Source organism: Chionomys nivalis, chromosome X, assembly GCF_950005125.1.
Source record: "Chionomys nivalis chromosome X, mChiNiv1.1, whole genome shotgun sequence".
Lineage (NCBI taxonomy): Eukaryota > Metazoa > Chordata > Mammalia > Rodentia > Cricetidae > Chionomys > Chionomys nivalis.
In genome coordinates this window covers 15,013,318-15,032,017 of record NC_080112.1, presented here as the reverse complement: position 1 = coordinate 15,032,017, position 18,700 = coordinate 15,013,318, and the positions used below count along the sequence as shown (strand labels likewise).

Below are 18,700 nucleotides of genomic sequence, written 5' to 3'. Positions count from 1 at the left end.
TATGAACTCCATAAAGGCAAGGGACCATTATATGTTGCATTTACTGTTGTCTTCTGAGTGTCAAAAGAAGCACCTGGCACACTGAAGGCTCTATAAATATTAAGTAAATCAATCAATTAATAAATTAAAACATAAACTAGTGAATTAGAAATCCTTTAGATTGGTAGTTGACTGTCAGGTACACATACAAATTTAAATTTTTTCTATTGTCCACAAGCCCTTTAATAAAAATCCTCTAACTTGAATAATAAATATGAAAGTCACTATTATTTTAGTAACATTATCAATATTACTAATGACGAAATTCTAGAAACTATTTTTCTCTTTGGTCCTTTCCATATATATATGCTGAGAGTAGAGACAGCCTTGACATACTAGAAACCCTGACTCAAGAATTCAAAAGAGTGTAATAAGAACTACAAGCACCAGAATTGTAATTTGTTTAACTCTTCCCCCAGTTAAACCTCCTGCATCTCAGAGTTAAATATATTTATACACAATACCTGGCTTTGTTAATAGATAGGGAAGTAAGAGACATATGGAATGATTCTCACCCTAGTTTGGACCCAAAATGTATGTAAATCTCTGGTGGTTTTTCCATATTTTATAAATTTTATATTATTTTACTTTTATTCTGTTGAATAGTTGAACATAAATCTAGGCCTTATAGCAAGGGTCTCTGATAACATATTCTTAAAATAATCATGTAAGATAATTATAAGTATTTATAGCTCATAGTAATTGGAGTTTAGAAAACAAATAATAGAGAAATTTAAATACTAGCTGAAATCTCTAAAATCCATGTTTTCAATGAGACATCCATTTTTATACAGAAGATGTAAAGTAGCAGTTGTCACAAAACGTGTTAGTGATATTTAATCCGGGTGGTTGCTGACTTTCTAATGGCTTTGGGTGGATAGTGGCTTTTATTTTTCATATGTAACTATTTTTGTATATGTTCACTGGTGTTCTGCCTGCATGTATGTCTGTGTCAGGGTGTCAGAAGTCCTGGAACTGGAATTACAGACATGTGTGAATCGTTATGTGGGCGCTGGGAATTGAACCTGGATCCTCTAGAAGAGCAGCCTTCTCTCAATGAATGAATCATCTCTCCAAACCTGAGTGTGAAGTTTTAATGCCATTTACAGAAATCAAGGGAAGGTGTTGAACATTGTTACTAGGTGACACATTTATTGAACACTTGTTTTGTGAGGAGATCTCAAGTTAATAGGGTCAAAAAGACAGAAGCATGAGCTAGCTATCTGGAGTCACACATACTGTCAAATGGTAATCTACAGACTAGTTCAGGGAGCAAGCAGCTCCTGTTCCATGGGAAAAGACTCTCTGAAGAATGAAAGACTTCCTGAAGAAGAAAAGTTAAGCTTGCATTTGAAGGGTCATAAGATATAGAAAGAATACGGATAATACAGAACAAGGAATTGCAGGAACTAGAGCAGAAATGCCAGCTTGAAGTTAGTCAATAGCAATATTTTATTCATGTTACATTACAACATTAATTATATATTTATGTATGTATCCATTGAAAATTGAGAATACGAGTAGAAACTATGAATATCTAAATGAACTACCTAAAGCAGTGGTTCTCAATCTTCTTAAAACTCTGAACTTTTAATACAGTTCCTCATATTGTGGCAACCCCAACCATAAAATTATTTTCTTTGCTACTTCATAATTGTAGTTTTGCTTTTGTTATGAATCATAATGTAAATATATATGTTTCCAATTGTCTTAGGCAACCGCTGCTAAAGGGTAGTTCAAACCTACAAAGGGGTTGCAACTCACAGGCTGAGAACCATTGACCTAAAGGTTCCTTTGGGGTAGATGGGGATGGAATCCAGAACATGGTACGTACTAGAGAAACACTCAACCAATGAGCTATATTTCCATTCCTTTGTGTATATTCCTAAAGGATTGTTCTAGGATTATATCTGTTGTGTATTTAGGCATATGACCAGGTATCCGTGTGTCTTTAATTTTGAATTTGTAGTTTTATGTGTGCATTTTATGTACTATCATTTATGCAGTATATAACTTATATGGAGTCCAATGAGGAGGATCTCAAGGAGGTGTAGGAAAAAAAATTTGATTCACAGTCACAAAATTACCATCTGTCTCTTTTATCATAATCAAGTCCTCACCCAGTACACACTACAAATGATGACAGATTCAAGACAAAAGATCATTCTAATGTATGGGACCTGGCAAAAATGAAGATATCCTAAAGAGATACATGGGCCTCCCAATCTGACTGTTATACTATTAAAATAATGGACCCCAAAGAAACGAACACTGTCCCAAGAAACTCATGCTGGCAGAAGGAAAAGACACCAGCCACAGTCCTAATAACCTGTCAGACCACCTTATAAGAGGAGACTGAAGCCCAGATACAAATGGGTCCTTGGTAGCCAGGGCTACACCTTGACCAGACCTCTTAGATGTGCAAATCCATGGCCTTCTGTTTAAATTCAAGGCAGATTTGAAGATCCTAAATCTTTCTGCCCTTTTCACTATGTGGCCATATTAAATAATCAATCTCCTTTTTCCACTTTCTACTATTGAGTCTTTTAATTGGCTTATTAAGGTTGAGGGCACAGGCTGCTTAATGACACGAACATATAATGGAAGAAAAATTAGAAGGTTAATGGTTAATAGTGTGTGATTCCACACACAGTTAAAATTATCAATGTCTATGAGTATGTTCAGCATGCACAAAAGAAAGACTGGAAAGAAAATATTTTTAAAAGTTAATCTGCAAATGAAACCTTGATTGATATTTTCTTTGTGTATTTATGATAGTCCAAATTGTCCTCAGCAAACATGCGTTATTTTGTAATCTCAAAAAAGCAACGCAATGAAACATAAGCAACATAAAGTCATAAATAAATTCAAAAGAGCTGGGAGCATTTTGCTCAAGATGCATGCTCAGTTTTGGAACAACTAGCATTAACCAGAATTTTGCATTCTGTAATGCAAAAGCTCTTGCATTGGCCAAGTCATAACTTCCAGGCTCTCTCTGCAATTTGGGTCTTTTGTCTCTGGTCTTTGAGGTGCCCAGCAAGCATGTCAGAGAACTAAGTACCAGGGTGGAGACAGGGAGAAAGGCAACTCCTCCAGTCCACCCCAGGGCTGGGGCTGCAAATCTTAACACCTGTCCCAGGTCTCTCATCAGCTGGAGCGCACTGGAATCCACAGTATTCGCTGCTACAGGCAGAGATTTGTATGTTCAAAACAAAGGCCTCCTGGCCTGAACCTGCAGCAACTGCTCTTTGTGACCCTTCCACTCCAGCGGGTCAGGGGTCACATCATAGGCATGAAGAGCAAGGGGGCAAAACCCTCTGCTGCCCCTGCTGTCTGCTGCTGCCTGGAAGGAGCTTTGTCATGCCGGGCACCATGCAGCTCCTCTCCAAGTTTCACCTTTGGTGACACAACTTTTCCGTGTTTCTTTTTTAGGCACCTGCCACATCACGAGGTTAATGAGCACGCTGAGGTTTGTAATAAAACTGCCTGCCAGATACATGGCGACTGCGGGACATTGCTTGACCAGACCTTACAGCAAGAATGCCTGACTGCCCAGTTCCCAGCAACTTGGAAAACAAGTGCTCCCTGGAAGGAGAGCATGGAAGGTGCGCCTTTGCCCTGTTTCGAAGAGAATGGCTGGCATTGTTCTGTGAGCTCTGAAAACCAGTGCAGATCCTAGAGCTCTTGGAAGACTTAACATTTGATAAACCCCCCAAGGGGAGAGGCAAGCATACACACAGAGAATCAAAGGCGAAATAAGCAGGTCAATTCTCAATGCTTTCAAAGTCTGGTTTGAAAAAAAAAAGATTCTGAAAATATCTATGGGCATATTCAAGAACTGCATTCAGCCTGCCTTCTTTGGGTTGTTTACTTCTACTTTTATCAGCAAGATAAATATTTTAAGAACTCGAACTGTTTACTAATCCTCAGTTTCAGAGCAGTTGAAATGCTACCTACACTACCTGGAGGGATTTCAGAAGAGCTGGGTCTCGTGTTTGTTATTAAACTTACCTATAACCACTCAATAGACCTGTCACTGTTAATTATGGCTGTTAAACATAGGTTGCTGCAGCACAGAGGAAAACATTACATGATTCCCAACTTTGAGGACTATAATTAATATGCTTGTTCAAAGCGGGTGTCTCTGTTAACAAGGTATATTTTTGGAAATATTATCTAACTGAATGCAGCACAAGTAGTATGAAAACTAAAGCTCACATTTTAATTCTTCCATTTAAAATTAGTTATATAATAAGTAGTGAAAAGTTTATCCAATACAACTCCATTTCAAGGAAGTGGGGGCGATTTCACTCACTGCTGTTAATATAGCTATCAAGTGAGAAAAGCCAGAAATGAGACTCCTTCAATTAGCCTAGTGTACACAAAGGAAGCACATTCAGTTAATATATCCAGTGACATCTGTTGACAAGAGCAGGAAGGAGAGAAAATAGAGAGGGAGGGAGAATTGAAGAAGACCTACTAGGGAAATGAAACATATGATTCTGATGATCAGCAGACTGAAATCATATACCATGTAATGAAAAATAAAATAAAACAAGTGGAATTTTATTCAGCAGTGAATTAAGAAGTGTGTGCTCAAGTACATGGGTAAAAATTTCCCAGATACAGCGCTGGAAAATTGTGCTATTGTATCCAAACTAACAACTGCTTAACTGTTGATAGCCATAGTCAAAAGGCCAATTCTCTACCACAAGGGCTCAGGGAAATGGGTAAGTGATGTGAAACATACTTTCAAAGTGAGAAGTTAGAATATCCAAGGCCGGTAGGAAAAGAAAGCACAGCTTTTATGGTAGCAACTGGTTTCTTCGCACAGCTTTTATGATAGCAACTGGTTTCTTATGGTAGCAACTGGTTTCTTCGCACAGCTTTTATGGTAGCAACTGGTTTCTTCAACTACTGCAGTCCAAGGCCCACCACAGTACACTACATAGCAGCAGCAGCAACAATAAAGATCAGATGTGTTCCATTGTAGACACCACAATAGTATAACAACCATGCATGTCTGAACACATTCCCCCTAATTACATCTATGTTGATGGATATGCCTAAACTTACATTTGTGGAGATCAGGATTTGAAAGGATGTAGACGTGCTGTCTAGGGATACAGCATATAACATAGTGCTTAGCAAGTAAATCCGTCCTCAGACAAACCTGGCTCAAATCCTCATTCCGTTATCTTTTTTATTTTAAAAGCATACACATAAAACCTTTTATAAAGTGGAAGTTGAACTTATTTCATAGTAATTAACCAGTTCCAAGTACATTTAAATTAATGTGTGTGGACATCACAAAAGTCAGAATGGTTTTCCTGAAAGACCTGCGTTGTGGCTCAGACCTTGTCAGTAGAACCACAGAGTCAGTACAGGCTGACAATGACATCAGACTAGACTGACAACACCATAGTCATTATGATGGGTAAGCATTATAGAACATGAAAGGTATAGAGTAAGAACCCCTTTAGTAACCGTTCCCAGTCTTTGGACAATCATTCTGACATCTTGATGAGTGACATCACACAAGATAGCTTCCACCTCACTTTTTTCATCTTTCAAAAGTGAAGAAACTATGTATATTCTATCTTGCATAAATTATCATAAAGATTTTGTGAAGCATTTCATGTCAAAACCCTGGCATCTGGTTTTAGGATGCTCAATGAAAATTGTATCTCCTACGTATAGAGGTATTAAAAACTAACCGACCACTGATAAGCATTTCATTTAGGTTAAAGCTTTGACTCTGGTGGTCCTGAGTTACAATATAAATATGTTCAGGTGTGTATCAGATTAAACCACCAAGAGGCAATGACAGAGTCGTTCTCCAGTGTACTGCTTTCTGACAAGACAGCAAAGCAAGAATTTGACACAGCATAACATAATATAAAATAACAGAACATCGTATAATCGTGCTTTTGTTTTACCATTTGGTTTACTTGAAACATGACTTCACTGTATAACCTCAATTGGCATTAAATTCCCGACCCTCTGTGTGAGCATTACATCCCAGATGGAAAGGTGTGACTTGAGGGCCTTACACTCTGACTTTATGTCCCAAGTGCTAGGATTACAAGTATGTAGCACTATACATGGAAGAACTAACGACCTTTGGTGGACTTATACAGCACATCATTCAACAGTCATACAGTGCATACCAATCACTATTTATTTGGCTACCATAAAAGCTAAAAATGGACTGGAGAGATGACTTAGAGAAATGTTTCTCAACCTTCCTAATGCTGTAACCCTTTAGTACAGCTCCTCATGTTGTGCTGACTACCAACCATAAAATATTTTTGTTGCTATTTCATAACTATAATTTTGCTACTGTTATAAACTGTAATGTAAATATCTGATATTCAAACCCTATGAAATGGTCATTTGACCTCCAAGGGGTCCCGACCCACATGTTGAGAACCACTAGCTTGGAGGCTGAGTGCTTGCTACTGTTCCAGAAGACTAGTGTTTCATTCCAAGTATTTACATTGGGCAGCTCACAATTGCCTATAATTCTAGTTTCAAGGCATCTGACATCTTATTCTGGTCATGTGGGCAAATGTACTCACGTGCATATATACACACTCAACACACACATATATAGCATACATATAAATAAAAATAATTTTAAATGTATAGTTCAATCAATCAACAGATAGGTAGTTAGATGATAGATAGATAGATAGATAGATAGATAGATAGATAGATAGATAGATAAATAGATAGATAGATAGGTAATCAGTGCCACAATGTATAAAAAGACTTAATGAGATAAATAAAAATGAAATATGCCTAATAAGTAGCAAGTATTCAATAATGTAGGTGCTACAATAATAATGATAGTGATGTTTATTGTTTTTCAGTAGTTGAACTAGAACATGCTGCCTGAAGGATTCCTCTGCTTTGTCTAGGTAATTCAGTAACTACTTTTTATTGTCTTACCAAGTATAAAACTATTAAGTGCCCTAGGGTGAGGCAGAGTGAGGTCCTCAAAGAAACAAGAAACAAGCGAACAAGACAAGGAGTGGTATCAACAAGGAGGAAGTATGCTGAAAGGTGAGGTGGTGGCTTGTCATATACCAAGGACTACAACATACTTTGGTATCTGACAAATGTGTACTGATAGTAATAGAATTCAACACAGCAGTTATTCTTTGACTTGAAAGAGTCATGAAAGAATAGGGTAGGTTGACAACATTCCAGATATCACACTAGTGCTGATTATATGGATGTGAATATTTCCCAAAATTCATCAACATGCATCCTTCAGAGATGTGTATGTTATTACAGTAAACCTGAAGAACCAAAAAGGATGTTGGGTTCATACTATGTTTTCATTGACTATTTCATAATTTGGCTTCTGATCAGCTCTAACTTTCATCAGTTTTTTCCTTCCTTCATTACTTCCTTTCTTCCTTCTTCTCTCTCTCTCTCTTGCTTTCTTCCTTTTTTCTTTCTTTCTTTCCTCTCAGGCTCTGCTGACAGGATACATAACTAGAAATCCCTTTAAACCAAATCTGATGTCTCGACAGACAGGCCAAGCAAGTACCCCAACTCAGACTAGACCTATTGTACTCTCTACAATGTCAATAAAACTATACTTCAGCAAAAAGTCAAGGGTACTGCCATATTTAAGAGAACCAACAAGGAAAACATTACCCTCTAGCCTTAGCCTTTGCCGAAGGTCATTAGTCAGGGACACTAATACCATTTCCATTTGAAGTTGAAAGCTTAAATGAATGTAACAGAGACAGAGTCAAGGGAAGGCATGAGACCTCCCCTTACAGTAATCTCAACATTCAGTAATTATAATTTATGCTTAATGTTTATTGAAACTAAGCTTTCTTAACAAAATAGTTCCTTATTTTTGACCATACCTCAAGATCAGGAATATACCTCTTTAAAAAAAATAACCCCCCCATTTTCAAGGTAAATAATGTAGAAAACATTTCTCTGGGAAAAATAAATGGCCATCCACTCAAAAGAAATTAAAGGTAAGCACTGGAATAGTACTATAAAGGACTACTATAATTTTAAAAAATGTGAATTTGCCTACAGATAAACTTGAATGCACCCCTAAAATTGTTTCATCGAGATATGACACCCAGTCAGATATGGTAGCATACACATTTAATCACAAAGCTTAGAAGGTAGAGGCAGAAGCATCATCAACTCTAGGCCAGCCTGGATTTCACAGAATATTCAAGATTAGTTTCCAAACTTATCTCATAAAGTACAAAAGAGAAGGGAAAAATGACAAATATAAGATATAACCAAATTTCCTCGCCTTGTATACCATAAATAAATAACCTATTTTTCAAGTTAAACATGAACCACGCTCCACAGAACAATGTAACCTACTGAAATCTACTCCTCAGCCTGCACTGATAAGCCGTAGTGACAACTGTGTCTTCTGAATAGAACAATGTGCAACAGTGACTATACAAAACGAGTTACCCAGATATCTGTGTTCTGTACTAATTGTTAAGATTGTATTATGTGCCTTATCATCACACCTCAAAGGCAGTATTTAACTGGGCACAGTAGCAGACACGTAGGTTCTGCTTTACCCATCAGTCTTTAATCCATGTGTTTCTTCTGCTTTGAATTGTTTAATCTGGGCAATTATTGTCCATTCCTTTCAAATTTCTCAACTTCAAAAATATAAGCCATAATGGAGTAGACACTAAAAAGACTTTTTATTGGCTATATTTGAGGAGCTGCAACACATTCTGGTTGTTCTATGTTGATTGTAATTCCCAGAATGAGGAGTTGATTTGGACATAAAACAGCACAGCTGCAGAGAAACCTGAAATGTTAACAGCTTCAGCTTCCTACTCACGGCTTCAAAAACGAGCATTCTGACTTACCATTCAAACTCGGATTCCAATGTCCTCGCCCCCTAACTTGTCTTCACAACTACTACAAATCTATATCCCTGCCATAAGCACGGTGCTCAGCGACTTCTTTCTTGTCACAGCCCACACTGCTTCACTTAGGACTTAACCCAACATCTATTTCCACTCCAGATTCACCCTTATCACTAGCCATAGGATGCAGCCTGGCCCCTCTTAATGACTTGGCTGCTATTCTAAAGGGACTTCATGAAAACGGTAGTAAGACAGGGAGAAGTTACAGCATCTTTATCCTCTGCTTTAACTTGCTTCCCCTTCTAGCTTCTGTGTATGTCAATAAAGAAGCTGTACATATCCAGAAATAAGAAAGAAGAAAATCTGGCAACTGTGTCCACTCATCTCTACCCTGTACCCCCAAAGCAGTCAAACACTTTTGATTAGAGACCAATCCTGGCATACCATCTTCCTGAAGCTGCAATCACCACATTCACCACAGAAGAGACTATGGGGCTCATGGTAACTGTCTACAAACCTTGGGTCTATGATAGAATGATGGGAAAAAACAATTAAACTAATCTCTACATGAGCAATAGATTATGATCACTGTTTTTTTTTAAATAAGAGGTCATCTAAGTCAAGACTTCTTGCCAGTGAGCACCTGCTCTAAACACCTGCTTTGCTTGGCCCAAGAGTAAGGCTGACAGTAGGTGTCAGTGGCCAAGATGACCTTTGGTAATGGAATTCAGAATTCAAGCCATGTTATGCTGACTGACTAACCACAAAGTCCTGTGCTTCTTTGGGTAGGGTAGAAAGACTACTAGAACTGTCCAGCAAGGAAAGGAAAATGAGATGGGCCCATACGTCTCACAATCTAGTATAACAACAGCTATGTAAGTGGATAGCATGGAATTGCTCTCTGTCATTCAGTGGCCACCATGAACTCAGGTGATGCAAATGCTCTCACCAGAGAACCACAGTCTGTGTGACTTTCTTTTTATTTATTTATTTATTTGGATTTTTCAAGACAGGGTTTCTCCATAGCTTTTTGGTTCCTGTCCTGGAACTAGCTCTTGTAGACCAGGCTGGCCCGAACTCACAGAGATCCGCCTGCCTCTGCCTCCCGAGTGCTGGGATTAAAACTGGCCTGTGGCCGTAGGGCTAAGCACAAAGAAAAGTGTGGTTAAATCAACACATCTAAGTCCAAATGTGTTGCAATGACTCAAATGAGCCATTTGGAATAAAGTATCACCTAGTACTTTTACTTGATCCTTGAAGTCATTTGGTATCAATTGTCTGCTACAAGTTATTCAGTGTCACAGAACAGCTGCAGTAAATTGGACACAGCTCTGAGTACTTTTCTAACACCAGAGTATTGATAGAGCTGATGTGATATGACAGAAAGGGGTGAGCAAAAACCATGCAAATATCTGTTTGGATAAATAAATGCTATGCATTTTATTTCCCTGTGAAGGAAATACATCATCTTGTTCAAGAACTACATGACCTAAACGATATACACTTAGATAAACTTTAAAGTATATGAAAAGCATACATTAGTACAAAAGGTTACTAGCTATTCAGGAGGTCCTTTTAATAAATTTCAAATAGAATCAAGTACCCTACCCTGCCCTCTCCCAGAAAGAAAAGTCTAGCCTATCTGGTTACAATTTTTTAAAGTATTACCAAAATTCACAAGCCTTGGCCCCAAAGAGTTGAAGTACATTACAAAAAAAAAAAAAAAAGGCATTTGATAATTTATATGCTCTAAATACTACGTTTCTTTTTCTTTGTTTGGGGTGGGGCTTTGTCTTTCATGAGGGGGAGTGCTTTTTGTTTTTAATTTTTAAGTTTTTGCTTTTTAGACATAGTTTCAATTTGTAAGACGGACTGGCGTTAAACCTGCCTCGGTCTCTGGAGTAGTGAGCTTACAAGTGATAATCACTACACCCAGCCCAAACCCCATTTCATTCAGTCGTACAAAATAAGCTACTGATCACTCACTGTGTGTGATTGAGAAAGTCTGGAAATGCAGTGCTCTATAATAACCTTCAATGTAGTGATGATAACTGTGGGCATGAGCCCCAAATGATAGGGTGGGAGGATGAATTTAAATGAGCAGTAGACTGCAAAACATATTACCAAGTTCATTCAAGTTGCTACTGAATTATTTGACTTGATTCAATCATTTGTCGCAGCATCATTCAAAATTACATGTATTTTTAAAATATCTATTAAATGTTTGATCCCATATCTTACTATGTTTCAAAGATTATGCTAATGAACACCTGAGATTTGAAAAGGACAAATGTGACTTACATATAGGACATTTGAAAATAACCAAATCTCTTCACTATGTAAATAAATGTTATTGGTTAAAACAATGAGTAGATCTGATACTATTCATCTCCAAACTTATCTTTGTCATATAAAATACTTGAAAGGAGGGGGAGGGAACTAACGAATACTTGACATCCACTATGTAAAACACTCTCTGAAGTCAACAACTAACAGCATGGCTGAAATGGCAATCTTGATTTTAACCAGAAGAAAAGCCCCACTTCCGCAGGAAAGTAAATTCCCTTCTATCAATTTTCCCTATTAAATTAATTTTTCTAATTCCAACCACAATTCTAATGGCTAATTATAGGATCCCTACAGAGAGGCCTGTGTTTTCAAATGTGATGAAGCAACATAAGGAAATGTCATGACATACGCCTGGCAAGAAGATTTCATTACTGAGTTACAGAGACCTGTGCTCCTCTTTCGAGATGTGCTTATCCATTCTGAACAACTGCAAATTGTATACCCAAAACAGCAAGCCGTTTTCTGTGAATGAATTTGGCTCAGAATCCTTCAAATGTAGCGGGAAACAAATCCTGCTAGAAATAAGGAAACAAAGTTCCAACAAAAAAGTTTCAGACCGGAGTGAGGTACCTGGAGCAATCAGACTGCAAAAGCCTTGAGGTTGCCTTTCCCTCTCTCAGCTCTAAGTGGAAAATGACACCTGAGGGGAAGGTATTGGGCTGTTGCTCAACCATAAAGTGCTATCCTCACCTTAAGACCCTCATATATAATCTCCAGCATGTCAAAAATAAATGTCCAGGACCCATCAGTCGCTTTTCCTTATCATGAAGGTATCTTTGCAACCTTTCACGATTAAGAGAGCCCCGGAAACGTGGAAACTGCACTTCTAGTCTCAGAACTTAGTGTTACAGTTAGTATGTGTGTCCCAAACGACCACCATGTTTGAGTGGGTCCCCAAACCTTAAGTTGACACCTCTGACCTTTCTGACAACAGACTTAACCGACCCCAAACTTCGGAGCCTTTAGTCAACTGCTTTGCCTAATGGGAAGAGAAGCAGCTCCACTTAGAAATAAGGATAAAAGCCCTGAAATGAAGAAGACTTTGACAACTTTCCCAGGGGGTGGGCTGGCACTACCTAGAAACTCTTGAGAAAGTAAGCTCTGAGAGAAGAGTAGACCTGAAGCGAGGAGAAAGGGGGATGGGGAAAGAGTGAGAGGCAGAGAACCCTAGGGTTCAGGGAAGAATTGAACTCCCCCCTCCCGCCACCCCATCAACAAGAGCTGGAGTTCTCCCCACTCCCAGGTGCTGAAAATCCACCTCAACAGCAGTGAGTCTTTGCCTTTGAGGGTGCATGTGGTCCTTAGGACCTAGCCCACCCCAGCGTCTACTGTGACTCTCCAGACACTTGCATCTGAGCTTGGGGCTCGCCAACACCTCCTCCCTGTGCCTGTCTCTGTGCCTTAGTCCTCAAGGCTGCTTCCTCCAGTTTGCTGGGTCCTCAGCAAAGAGACCACTACTAGGAGCTGGTGTAGCTGAGGACACCCCTTCTTTTTCTTGAGTTCGTCCCAGCCTTAGCCTACTCTGCTGCATGTCCCCATCCTGCCGGCGGGAGGCCCCAGGCCGAAAAGTACACTCTAGGGGACATGGGACCAGAGGCGCCTTGGGCCAAGTAGTTGTATCCTTGGCAGCTGAGAAAAGGGACTGTGCCCTCCTGCAGAGGCCCACTACCACCAGGCACTAGTGGCAAGGGGACAAGAGCCTTTGTTCTCCCGGGGCTTGGCAAGGCTGCGCTACTGAGGCGCAACGCGGGCGGCGCCAGGGTATCCAGATTGCTCACTTTTGCACGCGGCATGTCAAAAGGTGCACATTCCTTTTCTGCTTTCTCCTTTGAATGGGATGGGTAGGAAGTTGGGGAGTAAGGGGTGTGAGGTGAAAAGAAGCATGGGGGAGGGGTTCTGCATATGGGCCAGGCTCTTTGTTTGCATTGGGGGAAGGGAGAGGGGGGTTGAACATGGGTCTGAGCTTGGATCCTGAGAGTGGGACAAATTCCTGAGTATGTCACCATGTTGCACCCGCGCAGCACACATATGCACACACACTCTCTGGAGCGTCTACACAAACACACACACACACTTACACATACACACACTTAGATACACACACTCAGACATACACGCACGCACAGACACACACAGAGACCCACAAACACACACACACACACACATATACACAAGCGCACACATGCACACATACAGACAAGCATTCAGTATGTAGCAGGCAGTACGGTTCCTGGCGCTCCAGGCTGCAGCAGCTTCGTCTACCCGCAGCGCCGCCACCATGCGTTCAGAGGGGCAGTGGAAGAGATTTGAGGCACTCGAGGGGCTACAATTCCGCTAGGAAGGAGGGAAAGTGTTGCAAACCCACACTCTCTCAGAGGCCCTGACCTCCTGGATTTTTGTCCTGGGTCGCAGAGGTCATGGGCAGCTTAGGGTCTGGCAGGGAGACTAGGAGCCACCGGGCGGCGCGCACACAAGGGGGCGAGGGCAACCGAGCAAAGGAAAGGAGGACTGGCCGGTGGGCTTACCCTTAGAAGCATCTTTCTCCTCTTTGGGCTTGGTCACCTTTCCACTCATAGATCCCAGCTTGCTTGACAAGGTTCGTCCAGAAGAAGGAAGTCCTCGCCGAGCGGGCTGGACTTGGGAGAGCGCTTAGGGCGGCAAGTCGCGACCGCGAGCTCTCAGTGTGGCTCCGGGCGGAATCCGCTCTTCCCCACTGCTGTCGCTGCTGCCGCCTGCGAGAGAGTGGGGAGGAAAAGAGAGGGGTGAAGGAGGAGCCGCCGCCCGAGCCCGAGCGGCCGGCCGCGGGAGGAGCCGCTCGCCGCGCTCTAGAAGTGCAGAGACAAAGCGGTGCGGCCGCTGCTTCAGCGCCCCACCACTCCTACCAGTCCGCGGACAGCTGCGCTCTGCAAGCTTGGGGCACCCGGGAGGCGCGCCCGGGACTCCCCGGCTTCGCCGCTGGCCTGCGCGGGCTCCGTGCGGGTCGCTCGCTCCGCGGGCACCGGCCACGCAGGGAGTTGCCTGGGTGGGCTGCCCAAGCTCTGACGGGCTGCTTTTCCCCGCCTCTCCCAATCTGCTGCGGGCCACCAACTAAATCAAAATAAAACCCCCGAGGAAGGTTTTAAAAAAATCAAAACAAAGACGAAAATATTCACTTAAAAATAACGAGTCTCCCCGAAAGGGAAATGTTTGAACATGTGATGAGCAACGTGTGAGCCTGTTACACCGCAGAGCCGCTCAGCTTCTCACCCGCGGGGATTCGGAAAGGGAGAATCGCCTCTCTCTATTTAATCCATTTTCAGGTTCCTGTCTTTTGGCTAAAAGAGGGGCTCCAGTTGCTAGCTGGCAGATAAGCGGGAACCGACGACCCTTACCTGTTCTCTCTCTCTACACCCACACCCCCTTGGAGCTCGCCTGCTCCCTCGCTGCCGCTCTCCCAGCAAAGAACTCTCCGATCCCAGAGAGCCACTAATCAGCACTGGGGTGCGTTCTATATAAACGACAAGGTGTGGGCACGCGGGGGGAGGAAGGGGGCGGCGAGGGCGGGGCCCCACAAAGCCGCCTGCCGGCTGTAGTAAAAGCAGAGCTCGGCAGGGGCGCGCCGACGTCAGCTGCCGCCTAGCAAAAGCCTGGCAGCCCAAAGGAGTCCGGCTAGCGAGCTAGCGAGCTTGTCAGCGGTGTGTCCCCTTTCCGTTTGGACAGGCAGGGCCCTCCTGTGCTACCACAGGGGGTTCTCTCGAGCCAGGAGTCCCCAGCCTCCACTCTTGTTACACCCTAGACTTCTAGTGCCTGCCTTCCTGGTTGCGCTGGTCACCACCTACACTTTGTGGACTCCGCTGTTGGCAACTGCGCTGAAATCTCAAGTCTTGGAGTCTGTGGTTCTTCACCTCTGGCCAGCTGTCCAAGTTGAGACAGACCGATTCTCCTAGAAGGGAGAGAAGGGCGCTGGGATCTGGGTGCCCATAGGGCAGAGAGTGAAACTGATGTGGTGATTGCTTCCCACTCCCACACCCCACGCGCTAGCCCCTCCTCCTAGGGCTGTCTGCCCTGGTTGGCAAACTGGCCGCACAGTCCCCACTGCTCAGGTTATCCAACCTCATGTGGAGTGAGGTGAGACGAGCCTCTAGAGCTGCAGAAGTATAACTAGGTTCAGCTTGTCTCCCGACTATGCTTGTGACAACCCATGGAAGATCCCTGAGAGTTAGAAGTGCAAGAAAAACTGCTCAGAAAGCAGAAATCGTTGTACATGGGCCATAAGGGAAAGGAGTCGGTGAATAGGAAAGCAGAAATATGGAAGTCAACAACCAGTCCCTGACCATTAGGAAACCTTTCCCCCTATTCTCCTTTCTGTTAGTGGGGACAAATGTGTGCTGTTAGGGAGTGGGGTGACTGTTAATAGCATGACTTAGTCCACAGAGCCGTCAGCCCGTTCATCCAGCCATAGACTTCATCCTGGCCGTGGAGATGAGCTAGTGAGTTCTAAGCAGAAAAGCCATTCACCTCATTCCACTCCACTCCCACCCTCTCCTTAATTTGGTTTGGTTTAATGATATTAAACCAGGCGAAGAAATCATATAGATGGATTAGTCCTACTGAATCCCAGGCAATAACTCAATTATAAGAGCCTGCTGTGGCTTTCAAGACCGGGAGTGTGGGCTGCCCCTGATGCCAGCCAGGGTCTAAAGGTCAGTAATCCTCTAAACTCAATTTGCAGCCTCCATGTTCAGTCTGGAAGGAACTGTAGGCCTGGTTTTCTTGCAAATAATATCTAATAATCTGGAGCTTGATGACACAACGTAATTATCCAACCCAAGGTTAGACCATTAATTATTATCAGTATTCTGATAAACAAGGAATTTCTCTACAAAAGACAGAAATTTAAAAGGGCTGGAACTTTATGTGTTTTTAGAGGGGGAAAAAAACAAGTTCCTATATGACCTAAGCCAAATAATTGTTATCATGCATTTAGTGCCTAACCTGTGCCAAGTAGTAGTGCTAAATCATTAAATCAATATCTTACCATCCCAACATCCCTAGTAAGTATTGGTATTATTATTTCCATTTTACAAATGAGGAAACAAGGCCTTGGAGTGATTAAGTACAGTGTTTTAAAAAATCAAGTCTCACTATGGAGCTCAGGTTGGCCTTGAACTCCCTGATGCTAAGGTTACTGACATAAACCACCAAGTCCAACTAGCTCACACTAAGTAATTTTCAAAAAGGTCACACAAATGGTTATTGGTAGAACCTGGGTAGGAATCCAGATTGTTTATCTCTAACACTGAGATTGTTCTTTATCACGCCATCTTACAGCACTTCCCTTAAAAGGGGAGAAGCACTTTAACTGGACATATCTTTAAATCACAAACTTCTAAGTTTTTCTCAACATCCCTAAATATACATACCTACACACACACACACATACACACACACACGTGTGTGTGTATATATATATATATATATATATATATATAACACAAGCACGCATGCACACACATACACACACTTCCTGTGTATCTATACCATTTGCTTCGTCTATATCCCCCTGGTAAACTCCACATGATGATTTTAGAGGGTTCTCTGTCTTTGCAGATAAGCTCTGCCCCCAGCATTATAATCAGCAAGAATAACACCCAGTTGGAAGCCAGATATCACTCTATTCCTTAAGGGACAATGAAACAGTAAACACGGGGTGAAACCTAGCTTAGCTGATATGCCTGAGCTGATGAAGAGCAGTGTCTGCTTGGGAGAATGAATGAAAGGTGCCTGTCCATGGGCACAAGTAAGTAAAAATGTGTTCCCTCACTGTAAGTCATCCTGCAAAGGAAAGAATCAGAACACAAAGATAATAGACAACCCATACAAAAACACTAGTTATGTGTACCCATGTTGAAACAAATCAATGATCATCATAAGAACTTTAGTGCCAGATACTAGGAATTATGACTCTTCGAGTGCACAGACAAGCAATGTTATCTAAATAAACTTCCTGAAGACTCTGCCAGGGAGGTTATACCCAGCCTCTTTTGTAGGGATTGGGTCTGTCCCTTCTTTTAAGCCCTCTGACATGTTTAATATGAAAATGTTGTTTGCACTGGTTCTAAAGAAGGCATATTCCAGCCTCCAGTGTCCAACTCCCAAGATACTTGGTATGCAAAATGACCTGCTGAAAGAGGCTCTGGTATGTGTGCTAGGATGAGCAGAAAGTGGTCCCCACCACCACCAAGAGATTTAATCTGTCTTATTTTGTTTTGAGACAAGGTATCATTGTGAGTCACAGGCTGGCCCCAAATTAACAATCCTGTTATGACTCCATCCTAAGTGCTGAGAACCCTCATAGGGTTTCTAATGCACTGAACCTACAGCATATGCTGAAGTGATGCTTTGTTACTTTTAGACTAAATTGGAAATTATCAGACAGAGCTGCCTGGCCCACCTGGTGGCCTATTTCACATGCATTCTGGGGAAAGCCCACCATTGTGTAGGAAGCGTTCCCACCCTGACAAAAGCATCCTGATGGTTTTACCACTAGGTTCTCTGGCTAATGGTTTATGTTAATCTCCCTGACAACAGCCCACATCGCTGTCAAATCAAGCAAGAACTGCATCTTAGATAACCAGTCCAAATTATAAGATGACATCAGCCTCCTCTGACATCTGGCTGCATTCTTGTGAGAGTACCCTTTCAATGGAGAAATAGCCAATGGGATCCTGTTCAAATTCCTGGCCCAAAGAATTGTGGTCAAAATTAAGTAGTTAAGTAGTTTTATTGTCATTATTTTCACCACTTCAGTGCTTTAGGTGTAGTCTGAGTATCCCCCAAGTGTCAATTATAACTAAATGCTTGGTCTTTAGGGTGATATCGTTAAACGGTGAAGAGCCACTGAGAAGGAGGATATTGTAGATACATGTGTGACCTACTACGAAAGGGGTAGTGAGACAGCAATATTTGCTTATCTGACTTTCTATTAACCTAGGAAGGGCTTCTATATGCGCAATACAGCATACATCTCTCGTTTCCCCTACAGCACACAGGATGTGACTGCTTGTCTTGATACACACTCCTTCCACTGTCATTCCCTATCAGCCATGGAACACCTTTCCAGAGGTTCTGCATCTTGCTGCTTGAACTTACAGTTTTCCAAAACTGAGCTAAATAAGCCTTTTGCCTTTATGAAGTTAGATGCCTCAGGTATTTCATTGTAGTAATGCCTATCTGATTAATATAAATGCCGAGTTTTAGGGTAATACTCCATGTGGCATCAGTAATTGTAATAGAAACACACAAGTTCTTGCACACCTGTGAGTTCATGTCATTTCACAATACACAGGTAATGTCTGTTGACTCCAAGATATCCTTGTGTTTTTAGCAATAGAATGTGATAGAAGTTATGCTGTGTCAGTTCCTGGTAAAGCTTTTAAAAGATCTGGAAG

The 18,700-nt window shown here is 41.9% G+C and overlaps 1 protein-coding gene across 3 annotated transcripts in view; it reads right to left on the bottom strand.

Annotated features, from left to right (window-relative positions):
• The window catches only part of Fgf13 (fibroblast growth factor 13), a 534,707-nt gene that overhangs the window by 500,230 nt on the left and 15,777 nt on the right, over positions 1-18,700 (bottom strand). The window contains exons 1-2 of one of the 3 annotated variants that reach the window (XM_057759647.1): positions 15,089-15,187; positions 13,796-14,002 (exon numbers count right to left, since the gene is read on the bottom strand). In XM_057759647.1, coding sequence (XP_057615630.1) covers positions 13,796-13,844 — 49 coding nt within the window. In that variant the 5' untranslated portion in view covers positions 13,845-14,002; positions 15,089-15,187. Of the gene's footprint in view, positions 1-13,795; positions 14,003-14,641; positions 14,716-15,088; positions 15,188-18,700 lie in introns of those variants that run through there. The other 2 variants (XM_057759649.1, XM_057759648.1) reach the window with 2 other exon arrangements.